This window comes from Brachyhypopomus gauderio, chromosome 8, assembly GCF_052324685.1.
Source record: "Brachyhypopomus gauderio isolate BG-103 chromosome 8, BGAUD_0.2, whole genome shotgun sequence".
In the NCBI taxonomy this organism is placed as follows: domain Eukaryota; kingdom Metazoa; phylum Chordata; class Actinopteri; order Gymnotiformes; family Hypopomidae; genus Brachyhypopomus; species Brachyhypopomus gauderio.
The window spans coordinates 10657299-10678496 of NC_135218.1; the positions used below are offsets into that span (position 1 = coordinate 10657299).

General features: G+C 40.8%; 1 protein-coding gene across 3 annotated transcripts in view; it reads right to left on the minus strand.

The window, feature by feature from the left end:
- The window catches only part of LOC143521454 (metabotropic glutamate receptor 4-like), a 93896-nt gene that overhangs the window by 64685 nt on the left and 8013 nt on the right, over window positions 1–21198 (minus strand). For 2 of the 3 annotated variants that reach the window (XR_013132753.1, XM_077014333.1), the window contains exons 3-4: window positions 12358–12436; window positions 2007–2876 (exon numbers count right to left, since the gene is read on the minus strand). Coding sequence is in view for 2 of the 3 variants with exons in the window: in XM_077014333.1 (XP_076870448.1) it covers window positions 2007–2531 (525 nt within the window). In the remaining variant the exon portion in view is untranslated. Of the gene's footprint in view, window positions 1–2006; window positions 2877–12357; window positions 12437–12527; window positions 12546–21198 lie in introns of those variants that run through there. The other variant, XM_077014335.1, reaches the window with a different exon arrangement.

Here is a 21198-nt window from a genome sequence, read left to right on the forward strand (position 1 = left end):
TACTAAAGCCTGCTCAAACACTATAGAAAGGGCCCTTAGTCTAATAGTTTGGCAAGAATTTTTTTTTTCACCCAAAAAGACTGCAAGATTTAATACTCTCTGTCTTTTCTCTACCTTGGAAGTGCCATGATGTATAGTAATAGAAAGTGCTGGAAGTCTGACAGTTGTTAAAATGTAACATTAACTCCAGCTGATCACCAGCAGGGTTGGTTAGAACTCTAGCAGCTCTGAACAGGCGCGAAAAGTGTTCAGCGGACGGGAATAAGAGAACGATGCTGCCCATGAGTAAAAGAATGTGATTGAAGAGGAAGAGTAAGTGGCATTTATAACTGAATGCAGGGAGGATTGCATATTCTGTGCGAGGAGGAAAACAAGTGTGCGGTTGACAAAGCGGGAGAAAAAGGACAGCACTCTAGCTGGAGAGGGAAAAGAGGCAGGCGCCTGAGAGGCTGATTGAGGACGGTTGAAGAGGAGGAACAGAAGGTGTAAGAGCGCGTCTACTGATGAAGAAGAACATTTGGATTGGAAGGTTGGGGATCAAAGCGTTTAATCAGTGGGCAATTTCAGATCTGATTGTTAGTGCACAACGTATGTATAAGGAAGTGTGTTTTCATTGTGTGCAGTCTAACCATGGCGATGAAGCACTGATCTAGACCACAGACTCTCACCCAGTAAGTAGTGGGGGGGGTAGCCGCAGGCCGTAAATGGGCTTATCACAGCGTTTGTATCCATGGGCTGTCTTCTACCTCTTTTTCATCATCTTTTTCTTCTACCACTCTTTTTTGTCTCAGGGCCATACGGTTTAAATCAAGTAAGGATCAATCTCAGACTCCAGACCAGCTGTACGTGACAATCTCAGCTAAGGTTCGTGCATTATTCATACGCAGCAGGTGCAAATCTAATCATGAACGCTAACAAAATTTGGTCGCATTACTACACAGAACCCATTGAAAACAAGGGTGACATCTTTGATCTTTTAGAAGGATTCAAAATTCATGTAGTAAACAAAAACATTAACTAATGACCACAAGGATGCAGCACTGGGCCTATTCTTATGAAATTATGTTATCAAGGAGCATTTTCCTATTGAAAGTCCTTTTCTCTGTTGGACATAACGTGTAGATCACCAGGTCCTTTGGTCTATAGATGTGTTTCTTTATATAAGAAACCAAGCCAAGCCTAAAAAAATGTAATGCATTTAATTGTAACTGATGATTTACTTAAAGAAAATGTTCAGTTTTTCATAATTTTACATGTGTCCTTGCTCTCAGACTAATGAAGTGGGTTAGAGTAAAAATATTCTAGGACTACGAGTCCTGACAGGTAGACTGTTAATAGCATGGAAGTGTGTTAGGCCAAACTGCAGAAAGTTTGCCCCAATTCACTATTACTATTAGTAATGCAAAACATAGTAATTTCACAAAGTCTTAGCTAAATGATTAATGTGTTCTCTAATAAACATACTTTAAGTATGTTCTCTTAAAACTTTTATGTGATTAATAAGCTTAATATGCTTAATAAAACTTAATGTGCTAATAAAAATGGTAAGAGAACTCGGTGGCATGTTTGGTTTTTTTTTTTACCAAAATCAAAAGTCCGTTTGAATGTATTTCTTTTAATATTGTTCTGTATAAAGGTGAAATCATCAGTCATACATTCATTCCATTTATCATCTACGTGATTTGCATGTTCATATCCCCCCCCCCCAAAGTGTTCATTAAAACCTTGCTGTTTAACATTCATCAATCTGACATATTACCTTGCATAACAAAAAACACATCCACCATGCTTGAAAAATGGTGCATGTTTGAAAATGTCACTTTCTAATTCAAAGGTCTGTAGGTAGTGCAGTCTGTATTTCAACAATGATTTACAAATTAAACCATATGCATAAATATAAAGCATTACTATCAAGGAGAAAACGTATACAACGTATCCAAGAAGGAGCACGTATACTACGTTATATGCAAAGAGTGCCTGAATGCTGAGCTGAGAATGGTGCTTACCTTAAAGAGACGTAGGATGTTGGCCACCATGATGGACACCGAGCTGGAAGACGCGCCGATCACCCCCACAATTCTCTCCGGCTTGGTGATGACGGGCGTGTCCCCATTTGGACACTTCACGTCCGTGCCGTCTTTTTCTATGAGCGCCTGGACGAAGGTGAGGGACTGCTCCAGCGCGTACGTGTCCCGGGTGCAGGTGTCCAGGATGCGAGCCCCCAGCGTGATGTTGGGCAGCAGCTCGTGGTCGTTGTTGATGCGGTCCAGGGCGAAGAGCATGGCCTCCAGCCGGTGGATGCCTTTCTCCTTCTTCAGCTCCCCGCAGGGCTTCCCGCCGTGGCCCCGTGCGTGCACCGGGAACAGGCCTCCCAGGGAGATGTCTCCATCGATGCGAATGGAGTTTGGATGAATATGGCTTGGTCCTTTGGGTCTTGCTGCCAGTGTGGCAAGAAAGAGACTAAGAACCAGCAGTGGACATAAACCATAAGAGCTAGTCCATCTAACACCACTCAACAAGGATGGCAACATTGCAAAAGGTTAGCTGTTATCCACTTGTGTTTTTCTAATCAGAAAAGTCCAAGCTAACTAATAAGCAAATCAATAGCAGCGCCTTTCAGGAATCTAGAATCATTTTAAAGCTCTTTCTTTTATCAGTCTACTATGATGGGCACTTTAAAGTAAAAACATTTAAATTTTCTAGAAGTAGATGTGTGTCATTCCATTGTGTGTCTGATCCATAAATATTCTCCTGAGTGATTTAGTGAAATTGATCATATGTTTTTTCCCCCCTCAGGTTTTTCAATCTTCCCTTTCTGAGGAAACGTCTGGAGGTCAGCAGAAGAGCAGCGGAGATTCGCCCACTTCAGTGATTTCCTGAAAAAGAGAAATGATGAGAAGGAATGAGTCACAAACGAAGTGAAGAATGAATGACACATCTGGATTGGTACGGGCAGTGTTGCAGTGTTTCTTTTTCTCCTGTTTTCCCTTGAATTTTTGTAGCATCTTGTGGAGAACTGCTCCGTCTATCTCCCGCTTTCTCTCTTTCTCTCTCTCGCTTTCTCCTTCACATACACACACAATCCTTCTGTGGCTGTGTATCTTGAATTTAAAAGGTTGCTATGGGCTCCCAAGGTCGAAAGGATTGATTGTTAGCTCCCACATGTCTGTTCTTACCATTCTGAATGAAAGGGCTGCATTCTGATGAACCTCTTTTCTCTTTTCTGACCAAAATTCATTTGTTCTCTGTTATGGTGTTTGTCTGTTTTATCTATTTTAAGTGACAGTGTATGGTAAGGAAAATGATTTGTGCTGATGGAAATTATTCCTGCTGCATACTGATGTCGAACCAATATTTGCTGTGCAAGTCTTGAAAGGACGTTTCTGCAAACTGTACGATGGAAGCTGTTAACACGATTTAGCTTCAATGCAAAGTAAGAAATGAATGAGTATGAATTAATTACAGAAACATATATTCTCACATGGAGCTGATGTGCTCATGGCCTTTAGGATCCCTTCAGTAAGGTTTAATTTTCTGTCACACAGCAATATTTGATGACATATTACTAAAATCTGAATGAGCATGAATGGCAGTCATGTTAGTCAACCTTACAGGTGTTTTCATGTCCACATAACATTATTAAATTTTTCTTGATTCAGATAATATGGCAGCAGCCTGCCTCAGTGTCAATTATATTTAGAAGCTGCATCAATGTGATTGTCAATCAAGTCAAATGTAATATATATTTTTACATTCCAGCAGGAGTATGAGGAACAGTCATTTATTGCAATGTTCAATTTCTTGCAATGTCGTCTCCTGAGCTAATTCTAACCTCTTCTGTCAGATGTAATAAAACCAGCAGCATACCACAGTACCCTGTAATCCACACATTAAGCCAAGTTCTAACCTTTTCCACCATTCCTCTTCTACAAATAAAATGCAGATGTTTCCTTGGGTGCACAACACTTCAAAGACTCACAATAGGGCTTCAGAAAGGTCCAATGTTTTTTTTTTACAGCTCTGCTTTGATAAGACAGCTCGTGTGAGATCCCTCGCCCTGGGAATAAAGACCTTGGTCCACATGTTCCACCTTCTCCCCTCAGCTTTACCTGAAAGTGTAGCTGCTACCAAACGTCTGCGCAGCTGTAGATAAATGTGCTATTTCTATGCAAGACTCACAGAGAGAGAGAATACTTAAATAACACGACTGGGATCTTAGTGAGGTGTGTGCAGAGGCAGGGTCAGGCACCTGATGCTGAGGGTCATTTATTACTGGAGTGCTCAGGGAATCGTCTCTCCTGCGCACAGCCAGCACTCCACCCCAACTCCACATGCTACAGCCATGATGTTGGCTGTGGAGGTTTAATTAACTTCATGAGGTTTCATTGCTGGAGCTAGGTTTCAACCACTTAATAAAACTAATGAAGTCATTCATCTGAGCAATATCTTGGAACTTTAAGAAGCCTACTTATCTTGATATGCAAATACCTAAATATGTAACATTTAGTCCTTAAATGACACTTCACCACTTAAGGAAGTAGAAAAAACATTTAAAGTTTGAAAAATATTACAGAAATCAGTTTTTCAACAATGTCGGTAAATTTAAAGGTGCATTTGTTGCTTTCTCCCTTTTATTGCTAATTAAACTTTGAAATATATAGAACATAATTTTTTAAAAGGTATCAGTATGGGCACCAGATGCTTCAGAACCTCTTTGAAAAACTGCATTCCTGGACAGAATCATGAGACACTCCTCAACACCTCAACCTCTATCTGGCTAAAGAAGACATGGTGGAGTCTGGTGCCCTGCATTGCAAGATGCCATTCAGCCAAAAACCTAACAAGAAACATAACATAATAAAATAGGAAGAACTGCTTTGTGTAGCAAATTGAATAGATACATCTTTATTAGCTACTTAGCTAGAGGTCTAAGTAAAATAAAGCTTTGTGTGAATCACCTACAGTTGGTGATCAACTGCATCAAACTCCTATGCAGCTAACAATGCTAGTTGTTTGAGTAGCTAGCTAAGCTAGTGACTGAAAGAAAATTAGGCTATATTACAAAGAAATATGAACAATGACAATACTTGACTATTACAGCAGCAAATTATTATGATCTAAATTCTTAGTGTTTATAGGTATATGTTTTCACTACAGACAAGAAATTACATTTTGTAGTGGTCATTACCACATGATATAATGCTAAAACCATCATATCAGGGACAGGGGTTTCATGCCTGCTCTGGTCAAATGCCACTGGTATTGCAAGATGAATTTATATAACACTTAGGTAACATGATTAGAGACTAAGACACTAAGTTCAATATGAAATGTAATGTGATGTCATTGTAGTTTACCAAGTAGAATAAATCAGTTCTTTGTTGATGGATAGCTCCTGATCAGTTTATCTAGCTAGGCTTGTGCAAACAAGCACTCCCACTCTGAGAAAATGGCTTACATGTGGTTGTTAACTTGTTAAATAATGAAGTATTAATAAACAGCCTGCCCCATCACATCAGAGGGACGTAATGACAAAGTTGAGGGCAATGCTATGGCCTGGCGGGGCAGTCATGGCTTGGCGGTTAGGGAACTGGCCTTGTGACCGGAGGGTTGTGGGTTCGATTCCCAGACAGGCCATGACTGAGGTGCCCTTGACCAAGGCACCTGACCCCAACTACTCCCCGGGCGCTGGGCTAGAGCTGCCCACTACTCTGGGCATGTGTGATCCACAGCCCCCTAGTAATCACTACTGTGTGTGTGTTCTGACTGCACAGATGGGTTAAAAGCGGAGGAAAAATTTTGATTGGGGTGTAAAAATCACAATTGACAAAATACGGCACATTTCATTTCATTTCAATGCTAGAAAAGTGAAACTGAATTCCATCTTACAGACATGCTTTATTTAGTGTTGTTGTTGTTGTTGTTGTTGTTGTTGTTGTTGTTGAGCTTACCACTAAAGGTGGTGTTTCTTGAATTTTGACCAATGCACCTTTTAGAATGATGCATGAATTTAACCCATTCTATTTGAACTAATTTCTCCATTATGCACTTAAATATGAAATAACAGACCTGGAATAATTTAAACCTTGGCATTTAAACCTGGGCATTTAAACATTTGCCCTTAGGTGTGAATAGCACATACACTGTCAAAGAGGTGAATCTCTCAGGAGAATATAACAGCAACAAAACAAGGTTGAAGATTACTTCAGGATTTTTGAAGATTACATGGGGAAACCTTTGAAATGTGCACTTTTTCTTAGTAGTTATCACAGACTTTTTTTAGTTTAATATAATTCAAGGGTATACTAAACCCTAGAGAGGTTTCAGTGCTTATTCAAACTCCACCTGAGGTTGTTTACAAGCACTACAATTTGTGCGTATGCTGACTGCAACAAATAACATTTACTAACATCAGATTTGTCAGAATTACTATGATTGAGGTTTATCATGGAAGGTAAATTATCTACCAAATAAATAATCACCTTATTTTCATTATTTATTGGTTGCACCTATTAAAAGTTAAATTTAATAATAAAATGGTTTATTATTAATTTCATGTCTCAAATGGAGGTATATATGTGGATGTATTACAAACAGCCATTAAAGTAACATTAAATAATCTGTTCTTGCTGTATGTATCTAAACAGACAGCCATTTATGCTCTGAATGGACAGTTTTGTAATGAAATAAAAGGTGTCTTTTTAACATACAGTGCTGTCTCAAATGACATCGTATAGCTCGTGCAGAACAAAGCTAACCCTCACCAACATTCATTTGTTTAAAGGGTCCTGTTCATACTGCACACACACACCTGTCACCTGTACCTGTGCTTCCAAAGATGTCTCCTTTACTCAGCTGTAGCAAGCGGGCCGGACCAACACCCATCACTCAGCCAGAGTAATTGATCTTAAAAGAACAACCTCCCTTCAGTCTCTCCACACATAAAAGGTGTCTGTGCCACACTAGGCCATGCGCTCGCAATCGAGGAGATCCATCGCACACTTAATCACAGCAGCACGAACGAAAGAACAGAATCTATACCTCACAGCCCAACGTGGAGCCAATGAAGAGACATCACAGATGGTGTGAGCGAGGGAGGTATAGAGGGAAGACAACACTAATGGCACCACAGGGAAAAAAAAGGCCAAATGATGCCGACTCTGCAGTCTTCCTCCGTCTGAAGTTATTTTAGACCGTTTTCGTGCTGTCTACAAATTATGATGACATAAATCTTCCCCCAGTGTGAAGGACACTGTGGTAAATTAATATTCTGTTAGTAGTCTAGCATGTTATATTGTATATAATGTTTTGTGTTTGTTTCATTTATTTATACATTTATTTATATAAATTATCTTTGTATTTGTATTTAATGTTAATGTTTTCCTTATTATAGGTCCAAGAAAGATTATTGTGATAATAACTATACCTAATGTCAGCGCCTAACCCCTCCCTTCAGGCATGTGTGTGTGTAGTCTGCGTCTGTTTAGGTCCATATATGCATTTCAATCAATCAATCAATCAAAGTTTATTTGTATAGCGCTTTTCACAACACATGTACATTTCCTTTGTGGTGTGGTATGTGTGTGAGTTCATTCGTCACTACTGTCTCGAGATCGTGATGTTGCACTTGTCTTATTTACATCTAAGTATTTAACGTGTGTCGATGCTGTGATTGTTACTCATCTTTGTTTGAGTCTACTCCCTGTGTGTTGACGTTCTTACTGTTCATTGTCATTAAAGCACTATCTATGCAATAAATGTAATAGTGAAACTACTTAGTATATTTCCTTCAAACCCCTCATTACACCTAACAATAGAAGCAATATAAATGTGTCAAAAGTATTTGACAAAAGACAAAATCTATATATGTTAGGTTATATATATATATATATATATATATATATATATATATATATATATATATATATATATATATATATATATATATATATATCAGACTATATGTAGTGTTGATTCAAAAGAACAAATGGAGTCATCTGACTGTGTTGGTACTACATTCACAAAAATAGAATTACTGAGGAGAATTCTGACTTTGAACGGCATTGTGCAGCACAGAGGAGAGGGAAGGAGAACTTCCGCTAGGGCTGGTAACCGAGTCCCTGGAGGAGTGTGTGAACCCATGATTGCACGCTGTGGACACAAGAAAGGCCACCAACAGGAAGCCCTTTGGACAAAAGACAGCTGAAATCCACTCTTCACTGAAGTACAGTAACAATACAAATTTCAGTAATCCACCGGCAGTAATATGCTGTTATCAGATAGCATCTTACCCATGGCAGAGGTACAGCAGATGCGGTGCCAATCTCTGGTCTCACGCTCTGAATTCAGAGGTTTCACTACCGGGGCTGACGGCACGCAAGCTCCTCAAACTCCAGGCTGTCACTTAGCAGTGGTGGCGAGCATAAGCACATCAACACCTATTATCTTTGTCTACCTGCTAGCGTTGTGCGCTCCAGGAAGCGGGGCTGAATGCTGCTGTCTGCGTCCAGCTGTGTGCTCCTGGCTGCCGAGATGCACCGTAGAATTTCAGTGTACCGAGTCAAAGAACATAAATTATTCTTCTGTGGGCTGTGGGATTTCTGCAGTGTTTGGCTGTATACAGAATAAATATAGACCTCCAGCTGTGTACTATAATTACTGTATAGTACCTTATTGCACTATGTTGCATGTTAACTTAAAAACAAACTTTCTGGTGGCTTGTTGATATTTATTTTTTAAATAGTATTATACATAACTGCAGTATAATGCTGTATAATTGAAATAAATTATTAATTTGGGGCTAATGTATATCTGTCCACCAGTCCACACTGGATTTAATTGAAATACCTTCATACCCACAAAAATTTTCTTCGCTAATTTTAGACAAGAAATAGACACCTTTCTGACCTGCAGTGAACACAGCAAACAGTTTGCTGACTTTGTGACCTTCAGAGCTGCCATTACAGTCTCCTTAATTGGAAGACAGGTCTTTGGAGTGAAATAAATCACTGTCATTCTCGAGTGGGAACTCGGCCACATACTGTACACAGATAAGCTGTCGAGTTGGTTAATATTTAATCAGAAGCCGGTAGTCTGGTGAGGAGCAGGGGACCCACATCTAGCCCGAAGAGAAGCATGCATCTCTGGAGTTGGGGATGTCACTGTGCAAAAAAAATCCTTATGTCAGCAAAGTGAGAAAAGGTCGATATCCGGCTGCACTCGGTGGAAACCTTTCACAGCTCAGCAACTGCATGGATGGATTCATCTGAGCACTAAACAATTAACCTGAAGTAAATCAAAAGCACTGTGCAGACGTTCTCTTAATACAACATTATAAATAATACATGATTGCACTGTACAGTAATGTCCGCAGAGGTTTATATAATTCCTGGAAATGCAGCTGTTGTTTCTATCCACAGCAACATTTTGGACACATTTTATTAGTGTGCCGTTACTGCTTGTGATTCAAAAATGCCTGTGTTGCTATTTACCATTGGAAGCACATTTAAAGAAAAGTACAGTCCACTGATAGAGGAAGTGTATGGGAGCTGATCGTTTTCATGTTAAAAGATTAGAATAACTATTATCTTACTGTCAGAAGATTGTACTTTTCCATCTTTTATCACTTCCAATGGGAATGTTGGGGAGCATAATGAACAATTTAGCAATTCCACAATATGGTCAAAACTCTTAGTTCCTGCTGATTGACAGACAACTTTTGGCAGTGTTGTATGAGGTCCAACAGCAAGAAGCACAAAATGTTTTGCAAGTAAAAAAAAGATACATTTGAGTGAGAAAACAGACTCCTCATATGAGTGAGAAAACAGACTCCTCATATGAGTGAGAAAACAGACTCCTCATATGAAAGAACAGCAAGTATGCTGAAGGGCAGGATGTGTGGGAGCGTGTGTGCAGTTCTGTAACAGAGCAGAACAAATTCAAATGAGAGCAAATACGAGAATTTGAGTGTGCATATATGTGTTTTGCGTGAGAGCAAAGGAAATCCATCCAAGTTTTGTGATACATGCCACTGCATTTAAATGATATTGGACAGTAAAATAATGCTAATACATTCTGAACGTCATGCCACCTCCCAACTTGGCAAATGCAGACTACATTTCCCATCACCCCCTTCCCTTCCGGTAGAGGACACTGAAACACACCTACCTAGATTGTCTACCTAGATCATCATCCTGTGCTTTGTAATTGTGTGTACCTGTTTCATATCTCTTTCTTTGCATTTATGTTCCTCTTGTCCTTGTTGTCTTTGCAAGTGTTGGCCTGGTTGGTCCTATCGTACTGAGCAGTAATTTATCTATTCAGCATTTTCTCATTTTGGACTTTACCTTCCTTGTACTTTGTCTTTCTGGATATGCCCTACTGTACTTCAGCCTGTGTTCCCATCTTCCCATTTTAACCACTGCACATTTTGACACTTGTATGTATTTGAATTGCCTCAAGTAAAACTCAAGTATTTGAATTGCCTCAAGTAAAACATTTTTTAGATTAGATCTGTATGTGTCTGGCTGATATCTGGATGGTGGTGGCCAAAAACAATAGCAAATAAGTAATGCTCCAAGAATTGAATATGATTCAATGAGAAAAAATTGATAAATGCTATCTCAAAGCTGGATCTTTAGGAAAATACTGATTGGCCTGATAAGGCAACTCACATTACAAGCAGGTAATTTACCTTTTAAGTGTCTGACAGTGTGAAACTCAAGCTCTTCATGAAGACTATCAGGCTATTGAGTACTACGTTTTATCTCTGAATGCCAGTGTTATACACTGTAGAGAAAATGGGGACATGGTTCTTTGAGGAGACCCTTCAATGTTGGCCCACTTTCGCCCACTCATTTTTCATCTTCCTGCAGTTATTATAACTAACATGCTTTTGAACCCTTTATAGACCCATCCATTGGGGACTAAAGCATATATATTGTTGTATGTACTATAAAAGCAGAATAATTCCCATTGTGAACACAGCGAGGCAATCGTTTCATGGTGCATGCGCTGAGACACTGTGAAATAACCATTGCATTGCATTTTTGAATCTACCCTGCAACCTGTTTCCCCCTTAGTAATTTCAACATAAAAAAACAACTCTGAGTATGTTGCCAGCTCTGAAAGAGGGAACCATCAACATCTATTTAAACATCAAAAGGAGGCTGTGAAGATTCCCTTCACCCAGCACTTTGGCACAATGTCTGACAAAAAAAAGAAAAAAAAAACATGCAAATGAGGACAAGAGTAACATCTAGCGTAGCTCCGCCTCCCTCCGGACAAGAGTAACATCTAGCGTAGCTCCGCCTCCCTCCGGACAAGAGTAACATCTAGCGTAGCTCCGCCTCCCTCCGGACAAGAGTAACATCTAGCGTAGCTCCGCCTCCCTCCGGACAAGAGTAACATCTAGCGTAGCTCCGCCTCCCTCCGGCTCCGTGCAGGGGTACTGCAGGAGCACGGACCTCTTTATGGCCTCAGATGTGAGGGAGGAGTTCAGTAATTCACACTGCCATGCAGGGAGGCTCTGTGGGCAGGGAGCGGGGCAGGCAGGTAGGAGTAGGCACTGGTGTGTGTACCGCGCATACACACTGCATCGAGCTAATTGTTGTGCGAGCTCACTGCGCCATGATCATCAAGAACATCATTAGCAATGTTGACACAAGACACACACCTGCCACATCACACACACAGGCACCTACAGACTGCCAGAGGCCTGAACCGCAGTGCAGTTTCATATCTTTCCCCAAACAACTCCAGGTAAGACAGCATATGAGATGTTTATTTATTACTAGATAAGGTTGCCTAACACTTCCTTCTTCTGGCTTGCAGTAGATGCATCGCGTAAGTGTATTGACATGCCCTTTCCCAATTCTTTCCCAAGAGACAACAGATGACGTACAGTATGTGGGCATCATGTGCTGCGTTGCAGACGTCCATAAAATGTGAATTATCAGGACAGTTTATCAGGACTGTTGAAAGGGGAAAAATTACTCACAACAGGCGTTGTTCTGCTCCTTCTAAGACAAATCTCGCCTCAGAAAAATGTGTTATACATCTCTCAGCCACGCTGCACAGATACTGTGAGCCACCTAAATTTAGTTTAGAGTTCCTGTGAGCCACCTAAGTTTAGTTTAGGGTTGGAAAACCTGCAATGCTGTGAATTAATAAATCCTTAAACAGTATGTACCTAATGCTAGCTTATTACTAGAGACGTAGCTGGGACACACCACTGGTACTTTCATTTTCCTCTTTGTTTTTATGTTTGGCTTAGAAATTGCTGACCCTGAAATGAGCTGCTTTAAAGGCTGAATGTAGATAAACAATATGATGTATCAATTATTTAGCTACACTGACCTTTACCGTCCACAGTTTTCTCCACGTTTTCTTGACATTGGTGTCCCATCAGTGGACTAAGGTAAAAATGTCTTGACATCTAGATCAAAAAACGTGTTTCATTACTCTGGCTGTCTCTATTACATGGACATAAAGTACACTTGTAATGCATGACGTTGGTCAATAATTACTTTAAGAAGAACAAATTGCTGCAAGGCACAGAGACATGGTTCTCATTAAGAAGAAAGGCATCTAATTAAGGAAATGGTGGTGGCTGTGAAAAAAATATATACTCATCAGAGTTAAAGGGATGAGTTCAGTAACAACAAAAAACACTGTTAGGCTAACTTTTCCTTAACAGTCTCGTGTTCCAGAATACCGTTTAACTCTTTATGAATAATGATTACACTAGCTAAAAGATGCAGTGACAAATACCTGTTAATAATTAATATATATTAGTCTTTTTCCACTATGACAGTGTATACTGCTGTTAGGTACAATTTAGAACACAACATTTACTTGTTATTTAACACATATAATTGTTATTCATTTATTATCATTTTGTTAATGGATAAAATAGCATCTAAGTAATATTAGTAGCCATAGTTCAAAGTACAGTACAGTGAAATGGATGCTTCAAGAAAATATTTCCCCTGTGGTCATGGGCACAAAATTGATGAATTGTACTCAGCAGTGACAATGGTCATTTGTCTGGCTTGGGGGGACTCTTGCTGATTTAGAGAAAACATGATGTGGTATTAGTCTGCCTCTTTGTGGTGGCATGATTTACCCTGACTCTCAACCCAGTTAAACACTAATAAGATTTGTCCCATGAAAATACAGCTTGCATACACTTAATTCCAGAGAACTTTCCCAACTGTTTCTAGCTAGCCCAGCAGCTTTACGTAATAACTGCTATTCTCTCAACTGGGTCACACTGCTGGCAGAGAGCTGTGGTGTTCTCAGGTGTTATGGTGAATTTTCACTTCATGCTAGAAAAGCTCCTTAGACAAAAAGAGAGAGAGCGAGAGAGAGAGACTTGACAAATAGCCTGATTCCTCCATCATCTGCTAATAAGTCGCTTCCTAAAAAAAAAACATTACTTCATTCAGTCTCGGGTTTCAGACCTCGGGCATGTGGAGAAAATCAGTAAGGAGAAGGAAGGGAAAGCCCTGGCCCACTTTTATACGGGCTACTCTGCAGCAGAGACAAGAGTCTTTGCAGACCTGAAGGGGAAGCGTGGTTTACCCATGGGAGAGGAGGTAGTGGCTGACAGAAGCAGGGGAGAGAAGCTCTCCTTCTTCGTTGCTGAATCCAACATCATCCTCTCCCTCCTTGCCCCTGTCTCTGACAGGGGTTATGTTGTATGGTGCAAGCACTTCAGACACGCACCAGTTGAGTGTCCAGAACACAGCTTCTCTGTGAAAAGGGTATTCAATACATTCAGCAGTCCTAGGGTGGTCAGAAGGAGCACTTCAAGACTAGAAGAATACTGCGGCATGAAGTGAGTGACGAAACATAATAGCACTACTGATATCACTCCCATTATGGCCTGTCATTATGTCATTAAGGCCTGTCATTGCAAATGGCAGCATCTTGAGAATTACATCTAAGGAGCCAGTGGTGTGCATATTAAGCCAATTCAGGGGGTCAGGCGAGAGCAAGCCCTTCACACTTGCTCTATCTGTGCCACAAGCCTCTACCAGACGACTCATTAAGCCAGAGCATTAAAAGAATCCCAGGTGCTCAGAAAATTACCTTTTGCATATGTCACAGAGTGTATCTGACTGAAGCCACTTTTGTTTGTGACGAGTATTAGTCAGTGTTAAAAGGGAGCAGGTGATCACAAGACCACTACTCTTATCGACTCCTCATTAATGACCTAAACACAAGGAGCTTAGCTAATGATCCGAGGTACAGTGATGAAAAGAGAGACTGGCTTCATCCCAGAATGAGTCTGGGATCATTAGTGAAAGTGATTGAATATATTCATCTCTTCCACCCAGGGACAGTGAACAATGTTGTTATGCATAAGGTATCTCACTGGTTAATGGCATACATTAAATGGTAACCCTATGGTTAATTTGTCACTATTTGGTTTAATCTATTACCAGTTCAAAGCTGAGAGTCAAAATCTATAGTCTCTTAAAACCTTGTGCTGCCTTGCTTCAGTGAAACAACTGCGGTCAGAGGGTCAGCATCCATGCAGTAACTCCAGCTCTGAAAATCTTCCCTTTCTGCTGAGTGTGCAGTGCATCCGGCCTCTTTGTTGTAAGCAAATGCGTCCTTTGAGTCAGTGCTGCCCACTGCCCTGGGACCCATCAGAAGAACCGGTGATAATTTCACACTTCAGGAACCATAAATGTTTCGCGTCTATACTTTTGTGTCTGGGCCGTCAGACTTATCATCGTTTGATGAGTTGCTACACTGAGACCAATCGGCTTCTGACGAGCATGCCACATTCCTTATCTGAGCAGTCGTTCAAAATTTAAGGCATCTAGTCAATACTGATGGCAGCCATCATCGTCCCCCGCATTGATTTATCCATAGACAGGCTTCCAGCACATGTCAGAACTACAGAATAGCTTAGCAAAGATTTGCAGATGTAACATGGCTAAGCCAGTTTCACTGTGACTGTCACCACTCTGCCTGGAGTATTACCCAGTGTGGAGCTGGCCTTCATCCCGTACACTGCATCAGTACGGCCTGATGCTTGCTGATATATCAGCTCTGGAGGTTGCTTCAAAGAGGAGAGTATTAAAGGAAGGTGAGTGTAAAGGACTGGAGCTAATCTACTTCCACAGAAGAGACCCTGCTGTAACCCATTCATGAACCAGCCCTTCTCCTGCATTAGTTTGTGGATTCAAGGTGGCCCAGGTTAGACAAATGCATAGATAGTGGATCTTTAGTGTTGAGAAGTAATATGAAGGACAGCAGGCCTTTGGTCTTCTTCAGATTGAGCTGATTTTCTACATCAAATTAGAAAAAATTTGATTGTGAGAAGCTTGAATCCAGTGGATTTAAAATATAATGGAACTGCAAGAGTCACTCGTTTTTCAGTATAGTCTTTGTCCAGGTTCGGCTTAAGAGATTTCCACAGTAACACAACGTTCTCTAACGTTGTAGATTTGATTGCCTTAATCAGCCCTCTGGCTCAGTAGCACTCTCAAGCCCTTCTTTGAGATTCTTGCTCTTATCATGATAATGAGGATGACCAGCTTGTTGGACCTTGATTTTGACATCCTTATTTATCCTCTTTCTCTCTCTCTTTCTTTCTTTCTCTCTCTCTCTCTCTCTCCATTTCTTGTTTGTAATTTTTTTGAATGATTTGTATCTCTAATGTATGAATTCAAATGTTACCTATTTGAAATATTTGGTTTGCTTCTTATGAATATCTGTAGGCAGAAGCATTTGTTCTGCTTAGACGTGTAATCTCCTTCTCTCTCTCCTTCTCTCTCTCCTTCTCTCAGAGTGTCTCTCTGTCTGTCTCACTCTTTTTCTCTCTCCATTCTGCTTTTCTCTTTTCTCACCACCCTGCTCACTGCTGTCTCTCATTAACCTTTACCTTATGCACTCTCATTATTTTCTCTATTAGATGTCACAGTTTTCCACTTTACAAGCCACTAATTAAAATTACTTCAGAACTCCTTCTGGGGTTTATATCTGTGGAAAAACCCACACAGATTTGTGTATTATGTCTAATAAAGACCTAATCAGTGGACTCAATTGGTGTATAAACCCATTTGGTCCAATTTAACATCTGGAATCGGGAGAGTCAGTCTCAATGGAAATGTCTTTGTGTGAGGACCAACCTGCTCTGGGTTCACATCTCCCCCATGAAGGCTCACAAGATTTCAGCATAGAGAAGAGGTTTGCAATTTTTCATGCCCTATTATGAACAGCGAAATTTTATAGGTAATTTTGAATGCATTCCTCACCCTGCACAGTACCATTCATTGGTTATGTATCATAGCTGTGTATTCTGGCTCCAAACACAGAAACATTTCCCAATTACCTACATTCTATGAGAAACATTATATATTGTATACATATATAGATCTTCTGATGTGTTGAATGCATAATTAATTTTCACATGAGCTACTACAGCATCAAGATCTCTAAATTGCCGGGTAGACCTACATTGTAGGGTGGTGGATCACAATGTAAGTCTCTGGTCCCGTGTTGTCATGGAGATGGGTATGAATGGTTGGATTTTCAGCATTTGATGAAGGCTTATCACAACCCGTGCATGGGTGGATTGTTGCTCCACGCATAAACATTTACAAAGAATATGGTTTAAGCGCCTGAGTTGCTTCACGTCTTCAAATGTTTCTTTGCCATATATTTCACTTGCACAATTCATCAGACCTCTCCTGCTGAAAGACACTTTGTGTTTTGGTCCTAATGTATATGTTTACAGTTGTTCTTTATTACTGACATAAGTAAAACGAGAGCAGGAATGAACGTGTCAATCATCTACTGTAACTATGATATGGATCCATTTTTTATGTTGATAAGACTTACATTGAAAAGACATACAACATCCATAATGTTACTTCCTTAAATAGGACTTGACTATGAGAAACATACAAAGCCATGCAGGCTATAGATTCTAGAGAATTCCTAAGTCGCTTGATTTTAGAGAGAACTAGTTGTGCTTGTTAAAATCTTGAAGGCTATTTCAGTGATGTCAGCATAATATTACTAAGTTAGTCATTGGCATGGTGAGAGAGAGATTCTCTCTCTGAGATGTGTAATGTTTTGTGGCAGGCTGGTAGTTTCCTCGTGCAGTATGGTGATTTCTGGCCATGGAACAAAATGTTCAGAGAGCGAGTATCCTTGAGAGAAGAAAATAAGTGAAAAAGCAGTTTATGTTGTGCCATCTTTTTGAACACGTAGAAGTGTAGAAAAGGTAGACCTGTTTCAAGCTTCTCTCTTTCAAGTGAATGATGAATCCTTTATTAATAGCTAGCTCTGTTAGGCAGTAGGTACCATTATGTTTCATCATGTTATAGCTTCATTACATTCACATGCCCCCATGGGAACAATGGTGCAATTCCATAGAGGAGCAGAACATTAGAGCTGCAGTCATGAAGGTGTTTGGGGTTCCTTGCAGAACTTCGGTCATTCATCACTGTAGTTAATAATGCAAGGCACCAAACCAATGTAGTCACTAATACCTCACATAAACATGTCACAAAGCAGGGTAGCAACTAACACCTCCTATAAACAACCACCACACCAGCCGAAGCACCAACACCTCACATAGGCAAGCCACTTGCATTCAAGCACTTTTAAAGAACCCTGACTATTTCTCAGAAGCATAATTTTGCTTCAAGAATATTTACTAACATGATAACCTATTTAGGACTTGAAACATTATTGAAGTGATTAACCACACCCATTTAAAGAAGTTCTCTCAGAATATGTGTTGAGTTCAACAGTGAAAGAATGTCTGAGATTCAGGATTGCATGCTTGTATCATCCACTAGTTCTCCAGTTGTGGAAGACAAAAGTGGAAGTCTTTTGAGACACGCCCACAAAATACATTTATGAATTAGTTAATTATGGATATTGGGTGGAATGTTCCGTCTATATTAAAAAGTGCTAGACAAAGTAAGGTCTATTCTGCATCTGAGAATCATGAAAGTACCAGCAAATAAAGTTGTGACATATTTGCATATATATGGACTGGGCTGACTGAGTACTTGGTGTGCTTGTATCTAAGGGTTCTATTAGATTGGTCAGTGAAAGTCTGCCCCAAAGTCCATTTCTATGTAATCACACAGGTCATAAAAATACTCTTAAGTCTGTTTACAAGAGCAATGACTTCAGAAGGAATAACAGAAGGCTCTGTTTTCACAATAGCTGTCTGGAATCAAAAGCGGGAACATGTAAATGCCCCTGATCTCTGTGTGCGCCAGGCATGTTTGCACTGACTTTTACTAAGCTACTTATTACACAACCCTCATTCAGTGTCTTCCCTTTTGAAATCCTGAATTCAGCAAATGACAAAGGTACAAACGTGCGCAATGCTGAAACGTGCGGCAAACGTGATCAATGCAGCCAGCAGTCACGTTTAATTGTTGCAAGAAAAACAGTGTCTGCATGTCAAACTGTCCTCAGCTCTGGCAAGCAGAGCTGCCAGCCATTTTAATCCCTGTTTTGATCTCCTAAACTCTGTGATGCCTGGCACAGAGCAAGGCCCCAGAGTCGAGTCGCGCTGCTAGAGGCGTGCTTCCCAGCGTCATAACCTCATCTAGAGGAAGGGCGCTGAGATGAGAGAGGGCTTTTACACTGCAAAGGCTAGGCTGCCGGGGCATGTTTGGGTGAACCGCTGTGCCTGACGGAGCTATTCAAATCCCCACCATCAAAGAGTGATTTAAGGACCACAGTGTAGATCACTCTGGTTGTCGAGCGACAGTCCATTTACGTGAGCATTTGCACTTAAAGGTGAACGAGAGAAACAAAGAAACAAAAGCTTTGTGAGAGTAAAATGGCATTTCAGATGATAAAATGATGCGATCAAGAAATCGGCTCAAATATATGAAGTAGTGTCACTGCCTGGGTTATTCTGTTGCAGAACACCACCTTGGTACAACTCTTCAGCTAAGTAAAATATGGATTGCTACTGTGACCTGTTCAACCACATATATAGCTGCCCCTCGTGCCCCCGGTCAAACAGTCTGCGCTCACCTCTCCACCCAGTGGGTTTTATGACTCGAGCCTTCACATTGCACGGGCCCATGAGCTACAGGCGAACCGTGTCAGATCGTCTATCATCATGGCCGCCTGCACACGGGTGACGCTCTTCAAGCTATGTGGCGGCCCTAAAGGTCATCCCGGTTCAGGTCACATGACCCCATGATGGCGCGCCGTGCGCCTCGCGGTGAGAGTCGTTGTGACTTCAGGTGACGGACTGGCGACTGCGGTGGACCTGACTGGGGAGCATTCGGGCCATGGCCCTTTAACGGCCATTTTTTTTTTAAAGGCCACAGGAAGTGAAGGCAGCTGCTGCGAACTGCCAGGAAAACGCTGACCAAGCAGAGCAGGGGACAATGAGACACGACGCTGGCCAACCACACCGGAGGAGCACAACCCTGGAGCAATCTCCCCAAGCCTTCAGTGTAATCAGCACCGTTTACAAATAATCAATAATTCACCATGAACAAATCCTAATGTAATTATTCCCTTAGGGGGAACAATGTCCTGTTCTGTCAGAGTCTGCATTTTACTGTTCTTTTTTTAAATGCCGGCAATTCGGATGTTAGTGTTTTGGTAAATAATTGTCAGCGAATCACATTTCTGTGGCTGCAACGTGCTTAGCTGACTGGCTAAGAAGTGGTAGGTGTGTAGCTTAGAGCCCAGTATAGCTTATCCACTGGGAGTCTTCTGTTCTTCTAATGGTTCCTTGCAGCTGTTATGGATTTAATTCTCAGTGGGTGGAAAATAAGTTGCCATAGAGCTCAGTTCTGTCTTCTGTATTCCCACAGCAGTACAGCATGTGCAACCATATAGCTAACTTATTGGCTATGACTGCAACATGGTTGCTGCTTGCTTGCCCATCAATCTTTAAACCACACCAACACAGGGTCCATATGGTGGTGTTGATAACTGTGAGAAGCTATATGTCATAAGATGCAAGCTCAGAGGATTGGCCTAGCGATATGCACATGGTCTTGCTGTCATCAAAAATGTTCACTGCAAATTCTGATCACTGACTTCTACAAGATTTTGCTAAGCCAAAATCAAGAGGAATTAACTCATGTAAGTTTTCGCACTACTCAATTTGCATTCAAAGAAATGTTTCCAAAAAAAATTATTTTCCAAAAGAAATTATTATTTGCATCTACTGTGCCTCTTTACAGAGCATGCATACACAGTCACATGAGCTGAATTCTTTAACTGTAACCAAAATGAATTACCAGGTGGTCAATACCTTTTGACTGAATGCAAACTGCAAAACATAATTTTTGTGGTCAAATCATAATGTCTCACTCTCGCTCCCATGGAGGAAGTGATTCTGAGATATCCATCTGTGTGATTCGAAGGTGTTGCTTTGCCCCACTTACCATTATTTCATTTCAAATGCATGCCAGCAAGAAAGGCTTTGCCCCATAACACAAATCTCTATACTGATGTTATCACAGATCCCTATATTGATATGATATTTGCCAAACGTTGCCACTTCAGAGAATGCAAGAGTGTGAGTACTGAGAGAGTGTCCCTGTGAGTTCCATGAGATGTTACTACATCTGATAACCAATGTGTTTATGACAAAGAGGATCTCAGAACTAAAACATTTGATTTCCACATATGAAATATAGCTTTCTTAATGGACACTACTTTGGGGCCATTTGAACCTTTTTATCATCTTTTGCTGTCCACGTGGTGCAACAAGTAGTGCTGACATGCATGTCTGTGATGAATGTAGTGGCATTACTCGGAACAGGAGGCCCTGGGCCATTTGAAGAACTTTCTGAAGGAAATCTCAGTGGGTTTGCATGCATGAGCGCACACAAGCTGAATTCACCAGCCAGCTGCTGCCGTCCATGGTGTGGAGTACACTGAGAAAACACATTTATTTCCCCTAGTCCAAGATGGTGCTTTTCATTAATCTCAGTGTTGAACCTTTCCCACAAGACAAGATAGCATTCCCCACAGGGTACACAAAGAAACACCCAGAAGTCCTGACAGGAGTCACAAGCACTTTTAAACTGTGTGTGTGTGTGTGTGTGTGTGTGTGTGTGTGTGTGTGTGTGTGTGTGTGTGTGTGTGTGTGTGTGTGTGTGTGTGTGTGTGTGTAATATGTCAAATAACCTATAGACAGCACTGCATACCAAAAGACAGAAGCCAGGGGAG